The 27,594-nt window shown below is 39.3% G+C and overlaps 1 protein-coding gene across 4 annotated transcripts in view; it reads left to right on the plus strand.

Annotated features, from left to right (window-relative positions):
- The window catches only part of LOC101597910 (centromere-associated protein E-like), a 69,415-nt gene that overhangs the window by 38,179 nt on the left and 3,642 nt on the right, over positions 1–27,594 (plus strand). For 3 of the 4 annotated variants that reach the window (XM_045143200.1, XM_045143202.1, XM_045143201.1), the window contains 14 exons: positions 9–167; positions 1,598–1,756; positions 1,928–2,209; positions 5,503–5,763; positions 6,533–6,691; positions 10,283–10,378; positions 14,437–14,655; positions 16,241–16,441; positions 17,303–17,506; positions 19,616–19,831; positions 19,922–20,107; positions 22,163–22,275; positions 22,870–22,967; positions 27,223–27,403. In XM_045143200.1, coding sequence (XP_044999135.1) covers positions 9–167; positions 1,598–1,756; positions 1,928–2,209; positions 5,503–5,763; positions 6,533–6,691; positions 10,283–10,378; positions 14,437–14,655; positions 16,241–16,441; positions 17,303–17,506; positions 19,616–19,831; positions 19,922–20,107; positions 22,163–22,275; positions 22,870–22,967; positions 27,223–27,403 — 2,534 coding nt within the window. The remainder of the gene's footprint in view (positions 1–8; positions 168–1,597; positions 1,757–1,927; positions 2,210–5,502; positions 5,764–6,532; positions 6,692–10,282; positions 10,379–14,436; positions 14,656–16,240; positions 16,442–17,302; positions 17,507–19,615; positions 19,832–19,921; positions 20,108–22,162; positions 22,276–22,869; positions 22,968–27,222; positions 27,404–27,594) is intronic. The other variant, XM_045143203.1, reaches the window with a different exon arrangement.

The following is a 27,594-nucleotide window of genomic DNA, read 5'->3' on the forward strand; positions in this document are numbered from 1 at the left end:
TACTACAGCATCTGGAAGCCGAGGAAGAACTTAAAATTGCTCATTGTTGTCTGAAAGAGCAACATGAAAAGATTAATAGATTGACAGCGATCCTATCAGAGAAGGAATATGAAATATCCTCCTTTCAGATGCAGCTGGAATCAGCCAAACATGAATTACAGAGAAAGGTAAATTGAGGGTGAGGAACAGAGGGAGGAGCCTTGAGAAGGAGACAGCTGTCTGTAATACTGCTGTTTACAAACAAAGCATTTTGGAACTTATCTTTTATTTTTCCTCAAAATAAACGTATATATACACATGCATGTATATTTTGGGACAGTAACTTCTTTTATTGTTATTTTAAAGATCCAGGAGCTTTATGAGAAACAGGAAGAACTTAATGGAATGGAAGCTCAGAAATCTCATGAAAATATGTATGAAGTTAAATAAGTTAAGGAGCTGCTTGTCACAAGAGATCTTAATGATTAACCAGAAATCATAGTGCAAGGAATATTTTAAGAAAGAGATTAAGTAGCAAATATGCTGAGGGATTTGGGAAACCCAAATGCAGAGTTACAGGAAAATTCAGGACTTGTTTTGTTTTATTAAGTTAGAAAATCGCATCTCCACTTGGGAGACAGAGGTAGGAGGATCATGGTGAGTTCAAGGCCACCCTGAGACTACATAGTGAATTCCAGGTGGGCCTGAGCTTGAGTGAGATTCTACCTCGGAAAAAAGAAAAAAGAAAAAAAAAGACAGGAAAGAAAATGACATCTCATTGTTGTGTTCATGTCCCTGAGCAAAGAAAGCTGCATACATTAGACTAAAATGTAAGTTTTTTTGCCTTAATTTAAACTGCATTATCCTTTTTTCTTAAAAACAAAATATTCTGCCTGTGTCCCCCTCTTGCTCTCTCAAGCAGGAGCTTGAGTAGAAAGAGGAAAACTTTCTTAAGACAGATTCTATTGATGGCACCGCAGAAAATGCATATCTAACAGAACACTTGAAAGAGCAAGTTTAGGCCAAGAGGTCAGCTCTGGAAAATGTGGAAATGCAGAATGTGAGGTTGACTCAAAGACTAAATGAGAGCCTTCAAGCAGTGAGATGTGTAAAAAGAAAGGGATGACCTGAAGAGTGTAGAGAAGACTCTCAAAACTGAGAGAGACCAGCTCAAGGGAAACCTTCAGCTATCAATAAAATGAGTTGATCTGTCTTTCCCTAAAAGATCAGTGTGACAGGGTGACTGGAAGTATAAAATCAGCTCCAGAGAGTCTGGTTGTGACTAATTGTACTACACCCATTGCTTGACTATGCAAAGATATTTGTAGGATATTCACATGATAAAATGAATAGGAGTCAGTTCAGTAAGTATGTTCAGATCATGGAGTACTACACCTTGGATAACAAGTGAAGTGGAACCATAATGCAGCATTTGTAAGTGTTCTGTTAGGGAAAATGTTAACTGGGTAGCTATATATCTAGAATACTGTTCACATGCAAAAGTAACTTGGAGGGCAAGGACTAGAAGGCTTGAGAGGAGGATAAGGAGACCACATGCATTCCTGTGCTATTGGAATAGTATTCCTCTCAGTGTAGTCTTTCTTTCTCTAATATAAAGGACCTGGAAAAAGAAGATGAACTAAGAATTGCTCACGTGCACCTGAAAGAGCAGCAAGACACTGTCGACAAGCTCAAGAGGGCTGTTACTGACAAGACAGATGAACTAGCAGCTGTGCAGAGGGACTTAGGACATGCAAATGCTGCTGCAAAAGCACAGGTATGCATTTTAAACTTATCTAAGTAACTAGGAGACCTGAACTAGCTAGCTCTTCTGTGTAGTGAAATAGAATGTGAATTAACCTAAAACTCAAGGCAGGTAAAAATTTCCATAGTAAACCTATTTGCCTTTGTGTGTGTGTGCCCAAACTTATTGTATGATTATCTTAAGATCCAGGAACTTAAAGAAAAAGAAGATCAACTTACTAAAGCAAAAGATGATCTGGTAGAATTCATGTATCAAATGGAGCAATTGAAGAAGCAACTCAAAACCCAGAATTCAGTTCTAGAATGTGCAGATATAGAGAAGTTCAGGCTGAATAAAAAACTTCATGAAAACCTTGAAGAAATAAGATTCCTTACTGAGGAAAACAATAACCTAAAATGTGAGGAGGAAACCCTCAGAGCAGAGCGAGACCAACTGAGGGAAAGCCTTACAAAAGCAGAAGCCAATGTAAGTTATACACATTCCATTTGCAACGAGGGAAATGTTGTTTTCTGGCAGTAATGCATCCTTCTTTGCAACAAGTGATATTGTTGGCAAGTGGGAAGTAATACAGTCTGTTACGATTCTTGAACTTTTTAAATTCTATAACCAGTATTTATGAAATTTATCCTATACTTATATGTTGACTCAGTTGTCAAACAAGTGTGTATTTATATGCATATATATGTATATATGTGTGTGTATAAACATGCACCCAAATATATCTACCATAAAGTTGTTTATTGTAGTGGTTTGTAACAAAAAGGGGAAATAATCTCAGTGTACCTTAGAAAGAAGCTTAGTAATGTGTCAAAATCCCATAGAAGCCTTAAAAAAAGAAACCAAGTTGGGCTGGAGAGATGGCTTAGCGGTTAAGCGCTTGCCTGTGAAGCCTAAGGACCCTGGTTCGAGGTTCGGTTCCCCAGGTCCCACGTTAGCCAGATGCACAAGGGGGCGCACGCGTCTGGAGTTCGTTTGCAGAGGCTGGAAGCCCTGGCGCGCCCATTCTCTCTCTCTCCATCTGTCTTTCTCTCTGTGTCTGTCGCTCTCAAATAAATAAATAAAAAGAAAAGATAATACTTGTGGCCAGGCCTGGTGGCGCAAGTCTTTAAAAAAAAAAAAAAGAAAGAAACCAAGTTGAAAGTCTTATTGGAAGCTCAAAAACTTAACCACTAACAGAGAAGCATGCTGTTAAATTTTACGTATATATGTGTGTGTGTATGTCTTTGTTTCCTTTTATGTTTTTGTTATGCTGCATTAATTATGTATAATAGTGAGTTTCACAATGACATGTTCTTTATTTTTTGCTTGTATGCACGTTTGTATAGTGTGGTATGTGTGTACGTGGTTTGTGTGCTGTAGGCATGATTATGTGCCCTTGCAGCACCCCATTTGCTCACCTGGTTGTGATGGCCACAGTGGAACATTGGATGTCCTGCTCCATCAGTTTCCCCCCTGGTCTTCTTTGGGCGGGAGTCTTTACTGATTCCAGAGCTTGCAGGGCTCTGAAGATTCTCAAGTCTTTGCTCCCCTGGAAGACTGAGGTGACAGTGGCCACGCCCAGCTGTTTTTCATGCGATCTGGAGATTTGAAGTCTTAACAGTCTCAGGCTCTCACACTGGCACAGGAAGCATACTTTACTCCCGAGTCTTCTCTCCAGCCCTTGTGATGTTTTCAAACATGTATTTTAATTCACCACTAATTTTTTTTTCCTTCTGTCCCCCTCATCCTTTCATTTGCCCAACTTTTTTGCCCCCTTTTCTACTTTTTTTTTTTTTTTTTTTTTGGTAGGGTTGTTTCCAGGAGCAGGTGTGAGAGTTTGTTTACAAGACCATTGTGTACCTTACTAGTGGCTACATCACTGAAGAAAATGCCTCCCTCTCTCCCATTAACCATTAACTATGTGTAAATCCTCAGGAGGGTTGGGTGGCGCAATCCTACACAGGATGCTCAGAAACCTAGTTTGCGAAGGTAATCACTGCTGTTGTGAAGCAAGAGAGTAATACTACAAGATGCCTGGAAGTCAGCATTCCACACATTTTCTCCCATTTCTTCCAGCTCATACATTCTTTTGTTCTCTCTTCTGAAGTATTCCCTAAGCCTTGGGTTAAGTAAATAGATTCCCTGTTTATGGCTGGACATGTATCAATCACTTATTCTCAGCACTTTATTCATCTAGGAGGCTCTACTGGTACAACTGACCAATACAAAAAGCAGATTTTTGTGACCAAAGCTGTCAGCAGCACTGATCTATAGGCAGAAATATGGTTATTTAGAAAACACTTGATAGGCACATCATGTACATTTAGCCAAAAAGCTGTATAAGCTTCTACAAAAGGGCCTGTGACCCTCCCAGCCATCGACTAGGGACCAGGTTCACAGTTACAGCTGTTTATTTCTTTTTTTTTTTTTTTTTAATTTTATTTATTTGAGAGACAGACAAATAGAGGGAGATAGAATGGGCGTGCCAGGGCCTCCAGCCTCTGCAAACGAACTCCAGACGCATGCGCCCCCTTGTGCATCTGGCTAACGTGGGACCTGGGGAACCGAGCCTCGAACCGGGGTCCTTAGGCTTCACAGGCAAGCGCTTAACCGCTATGCCATCTCTCCAGCCCTGGCTGTTTATTTCTTGAAGTAGAAGGAGCATGGGGAGATAAGCACAGGAAGAGTGTTTTTTTGTTTTGTTTTGTTTTCCGAGGTAGGGTCTCAGTCTAGTTCAGGCTGACCTAGAATTCATTCTGTAGTCTCAGGGTGGCCTCAAACTCATGGCAATCCTCCTACCTCTCCCTCCCAAGTGCTGGGATTAAAGGCCTGTGCCACCATGCCCAGCTCAGGGAAGAGTTTTCTAACAATAGAGAAGTATAAGCAGGCTGGCAGTGTTGCACAGGAGTAGAGCTCTTGCCTAGTATTCACTGGCTTCTGGTTCAAGCTCCAGTTTCACAGTAATGAACAAGTTAAAATGTAATTAATTTTATTGTGTAATAATCAGATGAGTCACTGTTCTTTCAAGGGTCTCTTAAAGCAGAAGGAACTAAGAATTGCTGTGTGGCTCAGAAAGAGCACTGTCAACATGCTCAGGGGGATTATTTCTAAGAATCCACATGAAAGTGGATTTAGAATATTCAGACACTAACTTTCAAAAAAGAAAAAAGGTGTTTTGGGAAAGGAAAGGGCACTCCCTTGATCTGGCATCTGGTTTCTTTATGTCTTAAACCTTTGGAGATATAAACAGTTCAGCCATGTTGAGAAACAACTTGGCACTTTCCTGCTGGTGAATATACCCCTGCAGTAAGGCCTAGCATTTCCACTCATTGGGTATGTACCTAAAGTCCTACAAGAATATTCATAGCAACTTTACTCAAAATAATAGGAAAATGAAACCAATCTAAGTATTTATCCATAAGAAAATACATAATAGTATTATCATCCATACATTCAAAAGTAAACAAAACTGATCCAAGTTGATAAAAATGGAATAGGGTTACTTCTAGGAAGGGGTACATAGCTACTTTGTAAGTGCTAGAGATGTCCTTTAGTTTGATCTGGGTTATACTATTATACATGCATGCATACATCAAGGGCAATTGAGCTACATGCTGAAGATTAGTAGACTTTCTATTACACCTCAAAAGAAAAATATGTGAATTTATGTAGAATGGGAATAACATGGAAAAACCAACCGCTTAAGATGTTTAGAAAGTATTCTTTAGCCTTTCTTTTTTAAACATCTGTGTCTTAACATAGTTTCATGATATTTTCAGATTCAAGAACTGAAGGAAAATGAACTTCAGCTTCTTAAATTAGAAGGAAAACACAGTGAAGCACAGAAACAACTCAAGGAACAAGGCATGACTCTGAGTAAGATAGAGATGGAGAATTTAACTTTGGCTCAGAAACTTCATGAAAACTTTGAAGAAATAAAGACTCTTGTAACAGAAAGAGATAACCTAAGGAAAGCAGAGGAGATACTCAAACTGGAAAGAGACCAATTTAAAGAGAACTTAGAGAAAATCACAGCTAAAGTGAGTGGTTTTCTTTCTTCCTACCCAGTGCACACTATTCTTTTTTTGGGAGGTGTGGGGTAGTGGTAGGGTCTCACACTAGCCCAAGCTGACCTGGAATTCACTATGGAGTCTTAGGGTGGCCTCGAACTCAAGGCAATCCTCCAACCTCTGCCTCCTGAGTGCTGGGATTAAAGGCATGCCTACCATGCCCAGCAGTACACACTATTCTTAATGCAATTCTTCCCAGAATATACAAGATATATTAGAGGTAGAAAGGTAAATGTTACAACCCTTTAAGAGGCAGCTCAGCAGTGTCTTTTTGTTTTATTATAAGTACATGTATTTGGTGGCATGGAAGTACCACTTCTAGGAATTTATCCTACCAATATGTTCTTCACTCATTGGACAAAAATATAACATTCTTCAGTAAGTTGTGATTTGTGGTGATGAAAATCTAGAAGTCACCCAGTTGTCTACCCACAAGGCACTAGGTTGGTGAAGTTTCTCCTATAAAGGAATTCTGAGCCTAGAAATAGGGTGCTTTTTTCAAAAGATGGGTGTAGGAAAGGAAAAGAGCAGGTGGCAGAGTCCAGCAGGGAGCAGGGCTGGAAGGAAAGGCTAGGGGTGGGAATGTGTACCTCATATCCTGCAGCCCTTTTCCAATCTGTAACCTGAGATAGGACTTGTTTCTAGCTGAGCATACACTTTTCTTAAATTATGCTGAAAGCCATTAATCATTACCAACAGTAATGTTCCTTTATATTATCACGTTTTTCTTCTAATAAAGGATCTAGACACACAACAAGAACTGAAAATTGCTCACATGCATTTGAAAGAACAAGAAGAAAATATTGATAATCTCAGACAGAAACTTGGAGAAAAGACAACTCAAATTTCAGACATCCAGAAGGATTTAGATAAATCAAAAGATGAATTACCAACAAAGGTATATATCTTGTTCTTAAGATAGTAACCATGTCCATAATCATTTGTAGAATGAGAAAGGATATTGCTATATTTAAGTAAAGACAAGTTGAGCACTCCTAATCTGATAACTGAAGTGGAAGGTTTCTGAGTACCTGTGAAACTCAAAAACTTGGTCTTGAGAGCATTTCAGATCAAGGGTGTTGTACCAGTGATGTTAGCACAGACACTCTAAAATCTGAAGTACTTGTGCTATCAAGCATTTCAGATAAGGAAGCTCTGTTTTTATATATGCATAGATAAGAAATCAATACTATTTCTCTCCCTTGAAGAAATTATTTGCATTCTATTTTATTTTATAATTATCTCAAGATCCAAGAACTTCTGATTAATGAAATTCAGCTTTTTAAAGAAGATTTCAGTAAAAGTTATACCAAAAAGAATGAAATAGAACAATTGAAGAAAAAACACGAGGCCCAATATTACTCTGTGCAGAGTATGGCTACAAACAATTTTCACTTGATTAAAAGCGTTTATGAAAACCTTGAAGAAATAAAAAATGTAGCTAAGGAATGCAATGAGCTGAGGAAGATAGAAGAGTCTCTCAAAATGGAAAGAGACCAATTCAGAGAATCCATAAGAAAAACAAAAACTAGAGTGAGTTCAGAATCTTCCCCTATTTATAACTATATATAAGAATTTAGTTTGTTTTTAAAAAATGGGTTATTTAAATTTTGTTTTGTTTTGCTTTTGATCTCATTTTTCTGGAAACTTCTGAGAGCAGTAAAGGTGGGTAGGAAAACTGAGCATGATTTTTAGATGAAAAGTAAGCATAGAAGCATTTTATTTAAATGTTTGTATTTTTAACAATTTAAAACATATATATACATATATATATATATATGTATATATTTTATTTTTTTTTTTTTTTTCAGGTAGGTTCTCACTAGCTCAGGCTGACCTGGAATTTACTATGTAGTGTCAGGGTGGCCTTAGACTCTTGGCAGCTCTTCTAACTCTGCCCCCCTAGTGCTGGGATTAAAGAAATGTGCCGCTATGCCTAGCAAAGCTTTGTATATTTTGATCATATTACTCCCACATTGCTGTCTTAGTCCCTTCCCACTGAACCTTTTTCTTCCCAACTAGGCCCTTTCCTACTTTCAGTGTCTTTTTGTGGTCTTTGTTGTTTGCCTCCCACTGAACGTCTTGGAAGTGATTGTATGAGCATGGGTTGGGGTTATTCATGTCTGTGGGGGCAACTAACCAGTGGCTACACCATTAAAGAAAGTAATTGTCAGGCTGGAGAGTTGGCTTAGTGCTTAAAGCACTTGCCTGCTAAGTAACCACCTAGGTTCAATTCCCCAGAAACCATGTAAAGCCAGACACACAAAGAGGTACATGCATCTGGAGTTCATTTACAGTGGCTATAGGGCCTGCTGCACCCGTACTCTCTGTCTCTCTTTCTCTTTTATATCTCTCTCTGTTTGCAAATAAGTGAATAAAATATTTTTTTAAAAAAAGAAAGTAATTGTCATCCAGGTGTGGTGGTGCACACCTTTAATCCCAGCACTCAGGAGGCAGAGGTAGGAGGATTGCCATACCACAAGTTGAAGGCCATACTGAGACTACATAGTGAATTCCAGGTCAGCCTGAGCTAGAGTGAAACCCTCACTCCACAAAAATGAAAGAAAAGAAGTGATTGTTGGGCTGGAGAGATGGCTTAGTGGTTAAGGCATTTTCCTGCAAAGACTAAGGATCCAGGTTCTATTCCTTAGTACCCACATAAGCCAAATGCACAATGTGGCACATGAGTCTGGAGTTCATTTGCAGTAGCTAGAGGCCCTGGCATACCCATTCTCTTTCTGTCTGTCTCTCTTCCCTCTTTCTCTCTCTGCTTGCAAATAAATAAATAAATGAATTTTTTTTTAAAAAGAAAGTGATTGTCCTTCTCCAAGAAAGAATCTCATTTTTAAAGAGGCCAAATAGTTGTTAGAAAATGCTACTTAGTTCTTCATTTTCAAGAAAAGATTTGGGCTGAAGAGATGGCTTAGCAGTTAAGGCATTTGCCTGCAAAGCCTAAGGAGTCCCAGATAGACTTTCCAGTACCCATGTAAGCCTGATGCACAAGGTGGTGCATGTGTCTGGAGTTTGCAGTGGCTAGAGGTCCTGGTATATCCATTCTCTCTTTCTCTCTCTCCTCTCTCTCTCTCTCCCTCTTTCTCTCTCAAATAGATAAATTAAATATTAAAACAAAGATTTGTTGGGGCAAGGAAATGACTCACTGGGTAAAATTTTTTCCATGTAAACATGAGAAACTGTGTTTGGGTCCCCAGAACCCTTGTAAAGGCCAGGTGTGGTGCCATGCACCTACAATCCCAGCCCTGGGGCATCAGAGTCAGGAGGATTTCTCAAGCTGGCTGGCTGGCCAGCTGGTCTCACTGAATTGGTGAACTGTAGGTTCATTGAGACCATGTCTCAAAGAATCAAGTGAAGAGTGATTGAAGAAGAGACACAATGTCATCCTCTAGCTTCCACATATGTACACACATACACACACACTCAACATGTACACACCCATACGAATACTCAAACATGTGCAGATAGGAAAACAACAAAGATTTCATTTTCTGAAACAAATAACATTCTAAATGGAAAAATATATGAAGGATAAAATTTGAAAAAGACTGTCCGTTTCTCTACCTCTATGATAGAATTCTAGATATGGCTTTTCATTGGTAAAGTTAGAAGGAAAAAATTAAGAGTGTGTTTTTTAAAATGGGGGGAGGTTCTTGATTTTTTTTATATTTGAAACATTTCTTTTTTTTTTTGTTCATTTTTTTATTTAGTTGAGAGCCACAGAGAGAGAGAGAGAGAGAGTATGGGTGCACCAGGGCCTCCAGCCACTGCAAATGACCTCCAGACACAGACGCCCCTTGTGCATCTGGCTAACGTGGGTCCTGGGGAATCGATCCTTGAACCAGGATCCTTAGGCTTCACAGGCAAGCGCTTAACGGCTAAGTCATTTCTCCAGCCCTGAAACATTTCTTTTTTTATTTTTAAATTTTGTTTGTTTGTTTGTTTGACAGAAACAGAGAATGGGTGCGCCAGGGCCTCCAGCCACTGCAAATAAACACCAGATACCTGTGCCCCCTTGTGCAACTGTGTAATGTGGGTCCGGGGGAATTAAACCTGGGTCCTTTGGCTTTGTAGGCAAATGACTCAACTGCTAAGCCATCCCTCCAGCCCTGAAACATTTCTTTTTAAGCCCAGTCAGATCCTCTTAGAAACAACAAAGTTCAGACAAAAACTTGAATGAAATGAATCTAAATGTTTTCTTTTCATATTTGAAGATTAATGTTGGAAACATCATATCAGTATCAACAAAAACACTAGGTGCTTAGTAAATTGTCTTTATATGGGTCCTAAGTAAATTCATAGACAGGTTTATCCATTGGACCAGCCTAATTAGCAAACATTCTTCTAGGCACTAAAGTGACCAAGTCTCACAACTTGGAGAAGCTGTGGAAGGGAAGAGGTATTCTTATTTTGTTTCATACTTTATGAAATGTAAAATATAAATATATCATTGTGGCATTTTTTTTCTTTGTATCAGAACCACAAAGGGGATGTAAAACACAAAAGAAAATTGCTATGTGATGCAGAACAACACCCTACAGAAAACCTGAAAGAAAAATGCCTGAAGATAAAAGTAAGTGTCCTCTATAAATACTCATGTGCATGTTACTCCTATTCCAAAGGCATCCCAAAGCCCCGCGTGGAGTAAAGGGAGCCTCTGTGAAGTGAACAGGTAGTTACCAGGGTTGTTCTAATCCTTGTTATCAGGTACAGTATGCATGAGTATATTTATACATAGGTGCTCAGAAACCTTCCACTTTGGGTATCAGATTAGGAGTGCTCAACCCATTTACATGTCAAATGTGTTCTTTTGCTTTCCCCCTATACCCTGTTCCTTGTCATGTTACTACCCTGTCGTGGTCACTTTAAGCTAAGATTCTGGAAAGGCAAGTTTGTGATTGTTTCTGGCCTCACTGATACTAAGCAATCCTTGAAACCACTGAAGGGTTCAGCCATTTGGACATGGAGTTGAGGGAAGAGCTGTCTAGATGGAAGACACAATGGTACTAGGCTCCTGGGGCACAGGCCTGCCCAGTGTTCAAGGTGCATCAAGACGAGGAAAGGTTAATGAGGTGGAGAGTCAGAGCTAATGGAAAGTAGCAGACCAAGAGGCCACAAAAGGTCTCTGAGTTCACACTAGAGTTTGGACCATATGAGAGACAACCTAGTCTGACTTAATTTTTGTTTGTTTGTTTTTGTGTTTTTCAAGGTAGGGTCTAACTCTAGCTTAAGCTGACCTGTAATTCACTGTTTAATCTCAGCAGTCCTCCCACCTCTGCCTCCTGAGTGCTAGGATTAAAGGTGGCCTCGAACACTCGTGAATCTTCCTACCTCTGACTCCTGAGTACTGGGATTAAAGGCGTGCAACACCACACCTGGCTTCTGACTTACATTTTAAAGGATAAATTCTGAACGTTTTATTGAAAACTGTGTGAAAGCCCAAAGACTCATTTCAGTAATCTAGCCAGAGGTGGTAGAGAGGTAGCAAATTTGGTGGTAAGAAGTGTTTCTATTCTGAACAGGTAATTGAAGGAGAGCTTTAAGACCTTTTCTGTTATTTGTGTAGGCTATCACATTCGTGGCTGATGTATTTCATGTGCTGTTCCATATGGTTAGGTAGTTCATCATGAGACAAAGGCAGGAATCCCTTCTCAAACCTCCCAGAATGAGGAGCAGATTGTGAGAAGCTGTGTTCTTTTCCCCTCCTTTTTCTCTGTTTTGTCCTTCCCCTGTGCTCTGGCCAGTTTGTCACCTGCCTGGTGTTTAGTTACCTGAGCATATGGCCTCAGGTTTATTACATGTATCCCCTGCACCAGGTACCGTACTAGGTCCTGGACCTTAGGAAATAGGTTTTATTACTTCGTTTATAAAAATGGAAGTTAAGGGAAGAAGTTTAGCAGTTGCTCAGTGTTACCCAAGAAGTAAATTAGTCAAGTTGGAATTTGATTCCGCCAGGCCCAAGTTTAAATCTTGGGTGTAAAAATACTTTGCAGTTTTTTGTTTTTGTTTTGTTTTTTTCAAAAGTTTATTGTAATGTACACCAGAACCCAAGACAACACTTCACTCTAGCTATAGGTGGCAAAAGATGTTATGACAGGAAATGCAGGTGTTTAATAGGAATGGATAAGGGCCACGATCTTCTCAGGTCTATGGAACAGCTTCCTTTTTGTCAGATTTCTTTCTCTTTTTTCCTTTTTTTTTTTTTTTTTTTGTGGCTTTTGTTATATGTTCCTATTTTTTTTATTGGCAACTTCCATAATTGTAAACAATGTCCCTTGACAACCTCCATAATTGTAAACAATATTCCATGGTAATTCCTTCCTTATCCCCCCCCACTTTACCCTTTGAAACTCTACTCTCCATCATATCTCCTCCCCCTCTCTTTTTTAAAAATATTTTCTTTTTATTTGTTTATTTATTTGACAGAGAAACAGGGAGAGAGAGAGAGAGAATGGACATACCAGGGCCTGCAACCACTGCAAAATCCAGATGCGTGCGTCCTCTTGTACATCTGGCTAACGTGGGTCCTGGGAAATTGAACCTGGGTTATTTGGCTTTGTAGGCAAATGCCTTAACCACTAAGCCATCCCTCCAGCCCTCCCTTCCCCCCTCTCAATCAGTCTCTCTTTTATTTTGATGTCATCATCTTTTCCTTCTATTATGTTGGTCTCCTATTATGTTGGTCTTGTGTAGATAGTATCAGGCACTGTGAGGTCACAGATATCTAGGCCATTTTGTGTCTGGAGGAGCACCTTGTAAGGAGTCCTACCCTTCCTTTGGCTCTTACATTCTTTCCATCACCTCTTCTCCAATGGACCCCTGAGTATTTGGAGGTGTGATAGAGATATTTTAGTGCTGAGCCCTCCTCTGTCACTTCTTCTCAGCACCATGGTACCTTCTGAGTCATCCCAAGGTCACTGCCATCTGAAAAGAGAAACTTCTCTAACCAACAGTGAGCATAACATTAATGTATGGGTATGGACATTAAGAGAAGTGATTACTGGGCAGTTTGGTGAGCATAGTATATACATTTAGCCAGATAGCAGCAGACATTATGCCCCTAGGGCTCATAACTACCCCTGTTGTAGGTTTTTAGTATCAGGGATGTATTCCCTCCCATGGAGCAGTCCTCCAGTCCAATTACAGGGCAGTTGGTTTCCCCCATAGTAGACATGTCACTATTGCACCTGTTGGCTCATTTGGCCTCAATGGCCAAATATAAGACTTGCAGTGTCCACTGTTGAGTATCTTCACTGGTGATTTCTCTCTCCCATTGAGCTGTATGCATTGTGGTTTTCCAGCTTTCTGTCAGCTGGTCTACATGGAGGAGGTTATCAGCTCAGTTCCAGCAGGACTTCTCAGTGACCTTGTAGCCCAAGTGTGTGGAGTCTTCAGCAATAGGGTCCTACCATCCATCTACTCTATTCCTGGTGGGAAGCCAAGTGCCTCGGCAATGGCCTGTAATGTTTTGGGGGCATCAGGGACTCCCTGGCCAACAACTCCCTGGAAGGTATCCCATCCCTGGCACTGAAATTTTTCTAGTAACAATCTATGGCTCCTGAGTGTTCCATTGTCCAAAATAGTAGGTTTCAATATGATTTATTTATATCGTCTTAGATTTTGATTTGCCCTCCCTCCACCTTGCCTTTACTCAGTCTCTTCTCCTGACCTTACTTGGGCCTTTTTAGCCCCATTAATCTGTTGTACTTACATAGATAAATACCATCCTATGAAGTACCTTCCTCCCTTCCTTTCTCTTCCCTTTATATCTCTAAGGTAGTCAGACAAGTCTTTAGGATATATGCCTAGGAGTGGTAGAAATATTTTTAAATTTTTTATTTTATTTCCTTCAAGATATGTTTGTATCTATTCCATACCTTATACGTGTGTGTGTGTGTGTATGTATTTTGTTTGGCCCACTAGAAGACTTTCTGACAATTGTAGATATTATATTTTGTTGAAAAATGACTCAATGACTTCCACAATTCAACTGGAGACTGAATTCCAGTGATGATACAGGCTTAGAAAGCAGTACTGGCAAGTCAAAAAATGTGTGAACTGGCTACGCCAACCTGGCTTAACCTGCAAACACTTGTGTTTTATAAACATAAGCCAACATTCACCCTGAATATGATGCACTCTAAAGTGAATTCACATTTTTCTTTATACTTTACCACTGCTTATTCAAATCATGCATGATTTAAAAAACTTAGAAAATGCCTCAAAATGGTAATATTTTCTGATTTTGTTGTATTTGCCAATATTTGTTTGAAATTCCATGTTATATGTCATTTGTGTAATCCACAGTTGGGGCAATTGCTTACAGTCCCTCACAGCAGAGTTTGCCCACTTCTCTGAGTTCTAACTTCTTTCTCTTTTCCTTTTTCCCTTACATTTTCTTCTTTGGATATCAGCTGAAAGCCTAAGTATGTTTGTCCTGATACACTGAGACTTTTTCACCACTTATCAATAAATCTCCTTTGCCTCATCAAAAATTAAACAATATTAATTTCTTTCACATACAGAGATCTTAATTTCTTTCTGAAAGAAAGTTTTAAAGTATGAGTTTTGTTTAAATTCTAACTTTTGAACTACTTTGTGTTAAATTGGATGAATTCTGATTTCCTTTAGGAGCTCCTGAAGAAATACTCAGAAATGGATAATGATTATGAGTGCTTGGATAGATTGTCTCTTGATTTGGAGAAGGAAATTGAAACCCAAAAAGAGCTTTCAGTTAGAGTAAAAGGAAACCTGTACCTTCCATACTCACAAACCAAACAGATTCAAAAACTTCTAGCAGAAAACCAAAGGTGTTCCGTAGAATCCTTCAGAGTCATGAAGAAACTTAAGGTACCATGTATCTTAATATCCGCATGAAATTTTAGCTATACATTTCATTGTATTTAAGCACTTCTTTAGAAGGTAACATATGTACTGTTTATATCACCACATTAAAGATTATTTCATTCTGAAAATAGAATTCATTAAACAAAACCTGAACTCTGTCTAAGGGCTTGAACAGTATAAGGGTGCTCAGGAGTCAGATATGAGTCACATCTCAAAGTTGTCATAATCTGGCAGGGCAGATGTATCACAGGTAATGAGTGCAGTGATGGAGGGCTGCATGCATCCCATGTGTAAGAAGTTGCAGAAAATGAGGCTGTAGTAGAAACCAGACTCAAGCAATAAAGCTTGGAGTTCATTTTGTAAGTGACACAGTGCCTATGGACAGTCATTTTAAGTAGTAGTAGGAACATGCTGAGATTACCATTCCAATGGGCAGGGGGGATACGAGAAGAGATAAGAGGGAGTTACAGTGGTCCAAATGGGGTATGGTTTGTAACTAACTGTACATCTAGGGAAAGTTCTTTAGGGGTGAAGTGAACACAGAGATTAAAGGAAATGGTTAGTAGCATCAAATATAGTCAGTAGTAGAAGTAAGGGGGAGAAGTTGGAATGTTGTCCCAACATGACTTCTTAGATAGGTTTGTAGATAGGAAAGGGGTGGTGGGGAGGACAGGAGATTGATTTGAACTAGCTGAAGTTGCAGTACCCTTGCGGATCCATTCAAGAAGAGAATCGAGAAAGCACTTAGTGCGTGCCTAGGCTTTGTCAGGAGAAGAGTCCAGGCTAAAATTTGGAAATCATCGCCATAAGGGTAATAGGTAATATAACATGAGTAAGGTCATCTAGAAAGCATAAGAAGAGAACAGCAAAAAATGTAAATGTCTAGGATAGTACCCCCAAAAAGGAACAAAACATGGGATCAAAGCTAGATAAATCCAAGAGACAAAAGAGAACTAAGCAGAAGCACTGTCACTCAGATACACGAGTGAGAGGATGTCAGAGATGAAGTTACCTAGGGCGGAAATGCTTCAGAGAGCTGGACGATGGCGTGGAGATATTACCTCGGTTTCTGATCATAGACTCAGAGAAAGGTGTTGTCTGGTCAGATTATAAGAAGTTAAGGAATGGTTGAGGAAATGAGAAAGCATGTATCTGACCTACCTTGATTCCTTAGATTTTGTTAATCATTCTGCAAATCCTGACAGCCAGATATCCAGTACTTACATGTGCTGGAAATAAAAACTAGAAGCATATGACACTGTTTTGGTTATCCAGTCAAGGTTGGCAGGACACTGCATTGAATATTTCAAATGCTTGATCCAGGTGGCTGCCAATTTAACAAAAAGTGAGACAACATGAAAGGGAGAAAGGACCATGTAGCACTTTAAACATACGGAATATGAGATCCTGCTAAGACATCCAGGAGGTATATCCAATAGGAAGTCATATATGGAAGTAGTAGATGGCAAGGGGAGACATTTAAGGATGAAGAGTAGCTGCTTCCTTCTTCTCCACATTTCAAGGGCACAAAGTACTCTAAATGCAGTAAGAGTTTCATTTTCCAGCTTGTTTATTCTTTCTCTTCAAGTATGTGTTAAGCCATGTTACAAGGATAAAGGAAGAACAGCATGATACCATCAACAAATTTGAATTGGCTTTTGTTGAAGAAGTAGAGAAGCAAAATGAATTGCAAACTAAAATTCAATGTCTTGATATGGATTACAATGCGCCAGCATCCAGAGAATTAAAGGATCTCAAATTGAACCCAAATATCGACGAACATATTGAGGTATATTTTATTTCAAATAGATTTAATGATTTTAAGCCTTTATTTATCACACAAAAGGTACCTTCCCATATGTCTAAAGCACTTTTAATTTGAGCAAGACTTCCTCAAAAAAGACAAAATAAATACATATTAAAAATAAGGGCTGGAGAACATGCTTAATGGTTAAGGTGCTTGTCTGCAAAGCCTAAGGGCCAAGGCTCTATTCCCCATTACCCACATAAGCCAGATGCAAAAATTGGCGCATGCATTTGGAGTTTGTGTGCAGTGCCTAGGGACCCTGGCACCCATATTCTTTCTCTCTCCCTCTCATAAATATTTTTTTAATTAAAAATAGCTTGCTGAGTGACACCTGACCAGACATAGGATTGCCAAGTGATGTCTTGGACTCCTGTCATAGACACAGAAATCGACAACATCAGCAAATGAGAGTCATAGGCCACTGGAACAGGTTTTCTAATGCCTCTGAAAATCCTTACACTTGCAACTGAAAGAAGTCTTATCACTGTCACAGCCCCACAGACTCTTCTCCTTTCCACAGTAGTACAAAGCTGACAGCCAGTTCCTAACATGCTTAATAGGCCTGCTGGAGACACAAAACAACACTTCAAGAAGCACTATATGAAATGGGATATTGAGGCACAAATTAGAATTTATAGACGTCCCTCTGTCTCCTTAGACTATATTGCCACATTTTGTAATGCAAATAACTAGAATAAAGTTTAAGTTAGAATTATAATTCTAATTTACTTTACAATATGAATAATTATAGTCCACTTGGTATTTTTTCCTTTTATGGCAATTTTATTGCTCCTATGGCATTTGAGTCTCGACTTTGCTGATCTTCTCATACTTTTCACACAGGAAATTCTCAAAGATTTCTCAGAATATGACTTCCAAAGTATAAGGACTGAATTTCAACAACTACTAAATGATCAAAAAGAAATGTGTCAGTTATTGGAAGAATGGTTGAGTGCTCCTTTTGATATAGAAAAACTTAAACTTGCTATTCAGAAAGAAAACAGTAGCTTATTTCGAGTGAATAACTTCTATAATGATAAGATAACTGTAAGTACAATATTCCATTATTCTACCTCATTCTTTCTGTTGTTGGCTTTTGTTTTTCTACAGCATTCCAAAAAGGGTTTAGGATGACTTGATTTTGAGTAGAGTTCTTAATTTATTTACATAGGCTTTATAAAACATTTTGATTTTGAACAGCTTCTAATGTGTTCTGCTTCCTTAACTGTACTTGTTATAGTAGGAACTGCTGTGGGTGATACTCAGTTTCCACTTATGGAATCCTGAATTTGCTGGCTACTTACTTTCCCTTTTCCTTGTCATTCCTGAAGGATTGAGCTTTACCCCCAGGTCATCTCAGATGAGGTGAGAGTTGAGTCTGTGTCAGCAGGCTCTGAGCAGGAGCTACTTAGGGGAAAGCCATAAGCATTGCTGGCATTCTCTGGCAGGCCCTCATACCTTTTACCTCAGCATTCTCACTACCAGATGTGCTAATCCTGGACTTCTTGGGGTTAGTATTAGTTTTAAAACAGAGAGAAATAGAGTGATTTTAGGTTCACAGCAAAACAGCCAAAACTGGAGAATTCTCACATACCCATCCTCCTTCACAAACTTGCTCTCTCTCATTACCAACATTCTGCACCAAAATTGCACAGTCTGTGAGCCTAGACTAATACTTCATTCTCACCCAAAGTCCATAATTTACATTAGAATTTCGCTTGGTACTGAACATCCTGTTTCATAATGTGTAATGACATCACCTATCATCCCATTATCATGAAGGGTCATTTTAATGCCATAAAAAGTCCCTGTGTTCCTGGGCTGGAGAGAAGGCTTAGTGGTTAAGGTGCTTGCCTGCAAAATCAAAGGACCTCAGTTTGGTTCCCCAGTACCCATGTAAGCAGATGCACTACATGGCACATGCATCTGGAGTTTGTTTGCAGTGGCTGGAAACCCTAGTGCACCCATTCTCTCTCTCTCTCTTTCCCTCTCTCCCTCCCTCTCCCCTTTCCCTATGTCAAATCAATAAGTAAATATTAAATTAAAAAAAAACCTGTGTTCTCATTTTCCTTTACATATATATCCACCAATTGGGAGTCTTATGTTTGCTTGTCTATAATTCTTTACCAGATGTTGTGTCTTATAACACTGCTTCATAAGAGCCAGTATTGGTTGAATCAGTTTTAACAGTGATGAGTGTATTCATTCTGCTTTCTGATATATTTCCTTTCTTGTATAGTTAATAAAATATGTATTGTCAAAGTGTTTGTTATTTATGAAATCAGCAAAACTAGATTGATACTATAGTTTCCAAGTTGTTTTATATTTTATATGTTTGAAATGCTTATAGAAAACAGTTTTCTCATGGACAGTTCATCAAATATGTTAAGTAATCATAAATAGTAAGACAGTAAATGGCTGTTATCCACACATAAGTCTACAGTCCACAGAGTAGAAAGACTATAACCTCTGGATAAGCAGTACTTTTCTTGTAATATTGAGGGCTCATTTGTGATTCAACTGGGAAATAGGAGTTTCTCCTGTGTGGAGTAAGAATTGTGTGAAGGAAGAAGTCCAAAGATAGTCCAAGAAGCCAGCAGGAGCACAACTAACTTAGATGCAGACCTGGAGAATGACGATAAAACCACACAGATATGGATGAGACAAGTAAAACATTCATGGTGAGAGTGAAAAGTGCAATCCTTAGGAATTAGGAAGTAAAAAGGTGTGGCAGGTTCATAGCCATCAGTGTAAAAGAGAAACTGATTGTTGATCTCTGCACAGAAGCCCAAGATTTATAGACGAATTCCAAGTGAGTTAGATCTATGTGAGCACTGACGTTTGGAGTGAGGCAGGAAAAAGAGCTAGCTCTTGTCCACTAGGAGTGCTCTGCTCTCAGATACAGTTAGTATTTCCTTATCAGGCATGAGATGATGACTCTAACTGCACAGGTCTGCCATTTCTTTGCATACTAAGTGAGATTGTCTTACAGATCAATATGAATCCTCTCCAGCCATCACTGTCCTAAGCACTGTTCTAAAATGTTCTAAATAATGAGTTTCAATGTATACTCTGTTCTGGGAGCCTACTGTTCTTCCTCATGTTTCTAGATTTTTAAAATATTTTAGAGCTGCAGTGACCTTTCACTGTTCACAGGCCATAATAAATGAATCCACAGAGTTTGAGGAAAGAAGTGCTATCAGATCAAAAGACTGGAAATGCGACCTAAACGTCATGAAAGAAAAAACTAAAAAACTAGTTGAAGACTACCAGTCTTTGACAGCTTCTCAATCTAGTGCCCGGATTTGTTCTACTACACCAAGCAGGAAGACTCAGCATGTTGCCTCAGGACGCATACAGATGACTGCAGAAGTATGTACTAACAATACCAAAATGCCGTTTGTCTCAAATAAATGTACTGTCTTTAAGATACACATTAGGGATGTATGTTTTCTCTAACAGAAAATTCAGGAGCTAGAAACTTCCCTACATGAAGCTAAAGAAAGTGCTGTACGTAAAGAAGACAAGATTGTAAAGTTGCAGGAAGAACTAAAAGTGACTAATGACATAATAGCAAAACTTGAAAACAAAGTTAATGAGTCAAACAAATGTCTTGAAAAAGCAAAAGAAACCATTCAGTTACTTCAGGTAAGCTAAAATCATCTCAAAAAAAAAAAAAAAAAAAAGTTTTGAGCCAGGCATGGTGGCGCATGCCTTTAATCCCAGCACTCAGGAGGCAGAGGTAGGAGGATCAGTGAGTTCTAGGCCACCCTGAGAATACACAGTGAAATTCAGGTCAGCCTGAGCTAGCGTGAGATCTTACCTCAAAAAAGCAAACCAAAACACATGCATATAATACTTTTATGACTGAACTGTCTTTTGATACAAAAGGACTCCCAATAATGTTTTGTGATGTGCAGTCACTGCTGCTCACACTGTCTTATAGTCAGTTCCATGTTGCTAGAATTGCATGTGTTAGTTTACTCTTTCAAAAATAACTTAACTGGGCTGCAGAGATAGCTTAGCAATTTAAGCACTTGCTTACAAAACTTAACGACCTTCGTTCGGTTCCCCAGTACCCACATAAAGCCAAATGCACAAAGTGGTATGTGTCTGAAGTTTGTTTGCCACAGTTGGAGGTCCTGGCACTCCTATTCTCTCTGTGTGTGTTCTCTCCCTCTGTCTCTCTCTCTCCCTCTCTCTTTCCTCTTACAAATAAATTACTTGAAAGTAACTGGGCTAGAGATATCTAAGTGGTTAAGGTGCTTGTCTACAAAACCTAAGGACCCAAGTTTGATTTCCTAGTACCCACTTAAAGCCAGATGCACAAGTTGGCTTATGCATCTGGAGTTTGTTTGCAGTGGCTGGAGGCCTTTAGGCACCCATTCTCTCTCCCCTCCCTCCTTCTTTCCTTCCCTCCCTCTCTTCCTCCCACCTTCCCTTTCTCATTCGCAAAGAAATATATTTTTTTAAATACTTCTGAGGCTATGGGGCCCTACATTCACATTCAAACTACCACACATTGCTTTGTAGCCTGAAGTCACTGCTGCTCACCCTCCTTTGTGGCATGCAAGTCAGGGCTGCTCATACTGCTTTGTGGTGTGAAGTCACTAATGTTCACACTGCTTTATTGTGTGAATTGTCACCTCTGCTGTTTTTCCTTTTCCGTATATGCCTGTGCCCACTCATAATTTTTTTTTTTTTTTATTTGAGAGGGACAGACACAGAGAGAAAGACAGATAGAGGGAGAGAGAGAGTGGGCGTGCCAGGGCTTCCAGACTCTGCAAACAAACTCCAGACACGTGCGCCCCCTTGTGCGTCTGGCTAACGTGGGACCTGGGGAACTGAGCCTCGAACCGGGGTCCTTAGGCTTCACAGGCAAGCGCTTCACCGCTAAGCCATCTCTCCAGCCACTCATAATTTTTATCCTGTTTCATTTTGTAAATTATATTACTATTTTCCATGGGAAAAAATGTACATGTTATAGGGGCCAGAGAGATGGCTCAGCAGTTAAGGGTACTTCCTTATAAAGCCCAATCTTCTGGATTGGATTCCCCAGTACCCATGCCAAGCCAGATGCACAAAGTGGTACATGGATCTGGAGTTCATTTGCAGTGACAAGAGGCCCTGGCATGCCCATATTTATTCATTCTCATCCTCTGTCTCTCTGTTTCTATCTCTGGCTTCTTGCAAGTAAAAAGCTAGAAAAGAAATAAAAATCAACTATTGACTTATTACCTTCAGATATACTTTATATCAGATACTTAGATGGTCAATTAAAGTTAATGACTACCATTATGTTTCACGTATTGAAAATTACTGGATATTCTTTGCAAAGGTAGCCAAACTCTCTTCAAAACTGGAGAAATTAGGGGCTGGACAGATGGCTTAGTGGTGAAGCACTTGCCTGTGAAGCCTAAGGACTCCAGTTTGAGGTTCAATTCCCCAAGACCCATGTAAGCCAGATGCATCAGGTGGCACTTGCATTTGGAGTTCATTTGCAGGGGCTGGAGGCCTTGTTGCACCCATTCTCTCTCTCTCTCTCTCTCTCTCTCTCTCTCTCTCTCTCTCTCTCTCTGTGTGTGTGTGTGTGTGTGTGTGTGTGTGTGTGTGTGTGTCCTCTCTCAAATAAATTTCAAAAAGTCAAACTGGAGAAATTAAAGCTAATCATTATTTTTCTTTACTTTTTCCTATAACAATTAGGAAGAAGTTGCTGTAGGTGCTAAAGTTTATAAAGAAGAAATTGAAGATCTGAAAACAAAACTGGTGAAAACAGACCTAGAAAAGATGAAAAATGGCAGAGAACATGAAAAAGAGTATGTCTTTGCCTCTCTTGAACATGGCTTTAGTCATACAACATTTCTTTGTAAACTACATGAATATCTTAGCATTAGTTTGCTCTTACTCTTTAAAAAGCAACTTCTGAAAATAATTGTTATTGCTGTTTGAAAACTCAAATGCCCACAGACTTTAAACTCATTCAGTTGTCACCTTATATGTACAATTTTGAACTGGGGTGAAGCTAGTCGTAGAGTACTTGCCTAGCAAGCACAAGGCCTCCCTGGTTTCGACAGCCAGTCTGAAAAGGAAAATAATAATGAGCCCAGCTCTGGTCACTGTGTCTCTGAATATGTCTTCCTGAATCATCTGTCAATAAAAACTTATAAGTTGTCCTGTATACTTCAAAGTGAACATTAAGGACTTTTACATGCCTTAGTTTCCATGTGGCTGGCTTTTATCATCAAGGGCATGATAGCAGTGTGCTGTCTAGGAGGCTGACTACTACTAGTACTTGTGGAGACTGTGTCAGTACGGTATATCAATTAGAAAATCCATAACAATAGCTCTACTTACTCTTCCACATAACATTATATACTGAGTTTTTACACTTTAATTATTGTTCTCATTAGAATGAATTCTACAAAAGCTACTATTGAATATCAAAAAGAAATGATACGGGCACTAAGAGAAAATCTCAGAAGAAATCAACAGGCCCAAGATACTTCACGTAAGTAGAAAACTGCAGGTATTTTCCAATCCTTTTCATTTAGCTTTTCCACACATAGACTCATTTTGTAAGTATGGCATTCAAGACTAAATCTAAATGAACCACTAATGTACTTTTCAAAATGAATCATTGTGATTGTGCTAGTCTTATTACTGATGTTACTTAACTACTACAAAAAAAATGGCTCAACTGTCCTTCCCAATAAAAGTCAAGCACATCTAAAGAGATTTGAAATGTATTCACACAAGCAATAAATAACAACTGCTGCATAGTAGAGGTTAATGTTAGCCAGTTTGCTCTTAAAAACTGAAAACATTGGTAACTTCTTAAAGAACTGAAATTTATCTTCACAGTTTTAAGGTTGATCACATTTCTGCAGATACACTCCTCATACTGCCTTTGATGTGTTTCTTGTGTTTCATTTGAGAAAATATTGACTGCACTGACTAGTATTGGTGCACCACTGAGCTAAGCTCAGAACAAGTCTACAGGCTGCCAACTCTGCCCTCAAAGACTATGGCACACCATAGGTGGAGTTCAGAACCATATCAGTCACACACACACTTGTTAGAATCACATCAAAAGATATGTGAAAGCACAATGAGAATTCTAAAGGCCAAACAAGCTAGTCATGGTGGCACACACCTTTAATCCTAGCACTTGGGAGGCAGAGGTAGGATGGTGGCTGTGAGCTCAAGGCCACCCTGAGACTACATAGTAGATTCCAGGTCAGCCTGGGCTAGAGCGAGACATGCCTTGAAAAACCAAAAGAAAAATTTTTTAAAAGTGGTACTAAATGCCAAATTGTATGTATTATTATCTAGTTTTTAAAAAGAAAATAGAGAAAGCCATGTAAAAGATGTTGCCTGATACCTACTCCAGGTTGAACTTCCTGAGTATCTATTACAAAATGATTCATGTATGCTTCTTAGACACTAAAATGCAAAGCCTGAAGATACAGTGTTTCTAACAGTTTTTTGCATGAAACAAAAATGTTTTTACACCGAACCATTAGAAAGTAAATTTGTTACTGTCTCAGTCACCATTGGAACAGTGTAAATTTCCTCCTGAGGTATCATTTTATTGTTCAAATTTATTTTATTTTATTTTTGTTTATTTATTAGAGACAGAGGGAGGGAGAGAATAGGTGTGCCAGGGCCTCTAGCCACTGCATTCGCATTCCAGGTGGATGCACCCCCTTGTAAATCTGAATGCTCAAAATTTTTTTGTTGTTGTTTTTAATTAGTTATGGACACAGTGTATACAGTCGTGTTGATGCCATTGTTAGCTTCCTCCCCATCCTACCCCCTCTGCATGGACCCTCCACATTAGGGAATATGGGGCATGCATTGTGGTAGCCATCAGTTATGGGTAAGAGGCAATGTCTCTGGGCATAATGACCCAACGTGTAGCTCTAACATTCTTTCCACCTCCTGTTACGCAAATCTCCGAGAACCATGTTGGGTTCCTTTTAGGTCTGCTTCAGTGATGAGTTCTTGGAAGCCTCTGTGTGTTTGGATATCTGATTTGGTAGGAGTTGAGTATTCTTGGTGTCTACCTCCTTTACCCTTGTGCTGGTACCAAAGAAGCAGCACTCTTGCTCATTTCCCCAATTTCTCTTAGTTTCAGATTGGGCCCTTTTGAGGTATAATGGGTGGTTCTATCCTTAGAATCTGCATCCATCTGAAAAAGAGAAGCAAATTCTTCAGTGAAAAACGAAGTTAGTGCCAGATAAATGGGATAGCCTGTTTTGTTTTTTTTTTGTTTTTGTTTTTTAAGAGAGAGAGAATTTAATAGATGTAGGCCCTCTTCCAGCCCATGATTGGTGGGAGCTTGATAATGTAGAGTGTGTGCTCATTTTTTGATATGATTCTGACTTGATTCCCAGCTCCAGCTATGTGTTCCATTCTACTGAGCAGATCAGTTAGCCATATCAGGAGCACTTGGCTTCCCACCATGGCTGTGTGCCACTATTGCACTTGTATGAGCATCCTGTCAGGTTGTTTGCTGCTGAGTAGCTTAGACCGGGAGTTGCTTGGACAGATGTTGGTCTTTTTTCCCCCCAATTGCTCATATATATATATACATATATATATATATATATATGGCACCTTCTGGCACTAGACAAGCTGTGTGGGGACTGACTCTCTTCCAGATTCCAGCCAGTTCATTCCATGTTACATACCAACAGCATATCATGTCTTCAGCAGTAGGACTTTACCACTAACCTTTGGTGGGTCATCAGGTACTCTGACAGAAATCTGTCTTCTTTTGGGAAACCTTGTAGGTCTGTCTGATCTACAGCTCATTGTGGATGTTTGCCACATGCTGGTACTAGGAGTTACAGGAAGAGAAGAAAGTAAAAGATGAGTAATGTCAAAGATAGAAAGAAGAGGGTGAGAGAGAGAGAGACAGGAGAAGATTAAGGTCAGTCTTCATTATATTCTCTGCAGGGTTCTGTGGTTCAGGTATTCCTAACAACAGTGGATGAGGGTTCCTATTTCTCAACAACTTCGCCGGCATTTATTTTCTTTGATTTTTTAATGTTTGCTATCCTTACTGGTGTAAGGTGGAATCTCATAGCTGTTTTAATTTGCATCTCCCTGATGATGAAGGATGTTGAACATTTTCTTTTTTTTTTTTTTAATATTTATTTATTTATTTGAGAGAGACAGACACAGAGAGAAAGACAGATAGAGGGAGAGATAGAGAATGGGCGCGCCAGGGCTTCCAGCCTCTGCAAACGAACTCCAGACGCGTGCGCCCTCTTGTGCATCTGGCTAACGTGGGACCTGGGGAACCGAGCCTCGAACCGGGGTCCGTAGGCTTCACAGGCAAGCGCTTAACCGCTAAGCCATCTCTCCAGCCCGAACATTTTCTTAAGTGTATGTTTGCCATTTGTCTTTCTTCTGAGAACTGCCTGTCCAGTTTTTTGCTCCATTTTGTGAGTGGGAGTTTTTGAGTTCTTTCTAGATTCTAGAAATTAGACCTCTGTCAGTTGGATAATCAGCAAAATTTTTCTCCCATTCTGTGTGTAATCTGTTGACTGTGCTTATTGTATGTTTGTGTGTGACAAAACTTTTCAGCCTTATGAGATCATAATGGTTGAGTGATTGTTTAAGGTCCTGTGTTACTGGAGTTTTGTTCTTGAAGTCTTTTCCAATTCCTATATCATGGAAAGTTCCTCCTATTTTTCTTCCAGTAGTAACCGAATTTTTGGTCTTATATTGAGGTCTTTGATCCATTGGGACTTGACTGTTGCATGGCAAGATGTGCAGATCAAGTTTCAATTTCCTGCATGTGGATATCCACTTTGTCCAGCATCATTTGTTGAAGATGCTGTTTTTTTTCCAGCCTACATTCTTAGGGCCATTGTCAAATATCAAGTAGCTGTAGTTAATTTACCCAAAGTCTGGGTCCTTACTGAATGCTCAAAATTTTGAATATTGGAGTATTTCAGATTTTCTGATTAGGAATGTTCAATGGATATTGTACCCAAATTCTAAAGAAAATAAACAAGAATCTCTTTCACACCTACACTCTTATTTTCTGAATTCCTGATGACTTAATGGGTTATTCTAGTAAATAATTGATACATCATATTTTTATGTATTTTTTTCCTATAAGTTACTAAACAGTCTGTTCCATTGCTTTTACACATATAGTATGCAGTACTTACTAACATATGCTTAAATAAATAATATTCTTAGGGATGGACTCCAAGCATGTTGTTACAAAGTGACACACAACAAGCCTAATGTAGAGTATAGATAATCCAGGGTTGATAGGTTGTGGGAAGTTGATGTTGGTGCCATCACAGTGGACAGTCTTAGTGAGCCTGTTATGGTAGAACATCTTGTTGATGTAGAACAAATGATCATATCAGTGAGGTGCTCTCGATTTGTATTTTGAACTTTGTGAATGTATAAGGTTATTAACCCAGCAAGGCATGGTGGCACACATGTAGAATCACAGCACTCAGAAACCTGAGGCTCACCACAAGTCCAAGACCAGCCTGGCCTACACAGTATTAGAGAAATGGCTTAGTGGTTAAGGGGCTTGCCTGCAAAGCCAAAGGACCCAGGTTCAACTCCCCAGGATCCACATAAGCCAGATGCACATCTGGTGTTTGTTTGCAGTGGCTGGAGATCCTGGCGCACCCATATTCACACACACTCTCTCTTTCTCTTTCTCAAATAAATAAATATAAAATATTTTTTAAAAATTGTCATCTCTGTGTCTTCACCTCCTACAGTGACATCAGAATATGATTTACAACCTCCAGTGAAGCCTTTAACCTGTGGAGGTGGCAGTGGTATTATACAAAGCACCAAAGCTCTTATTTTAAAAAGTGAATATGTAAGGCTAGAAAAGGAAATGTCCAAGTTAAAGCAGCAAAACGAGGAGATAACAAAGCAAAAAAATGAGCTGTTAAGGTAAGTCAACCTAATATGACAAATACTATGCTTATGGCCATTAAGTATGTTGGTGCAGTTGGCAACAGTTCACAAAATATGGGGAAAGTAACTTAGAGACTTTGTGTAATAAATGTTTCTTTTAAAAGAAATCAGAATGTAGTGGCACTGCTACAAATGTCTGTTGTTTAATCCCTGACCTGTTTCTAACC

The sequence above is a fragment of the Jaculus jaculus genome, chromosome 2 (assembly GCF_020740685.1).
Source record: "Jaculus jaculus isolate mJacJac1 chromosome 2, mJacJac1.mat.Y.cur, whole genome shotgun sequence".
Lineage (NCBI taxonomy): Eukaryota > Metazoa > Chordata > Mammalia > Rodentia > Dipodidae > Jaculus > Jaculus jaculus.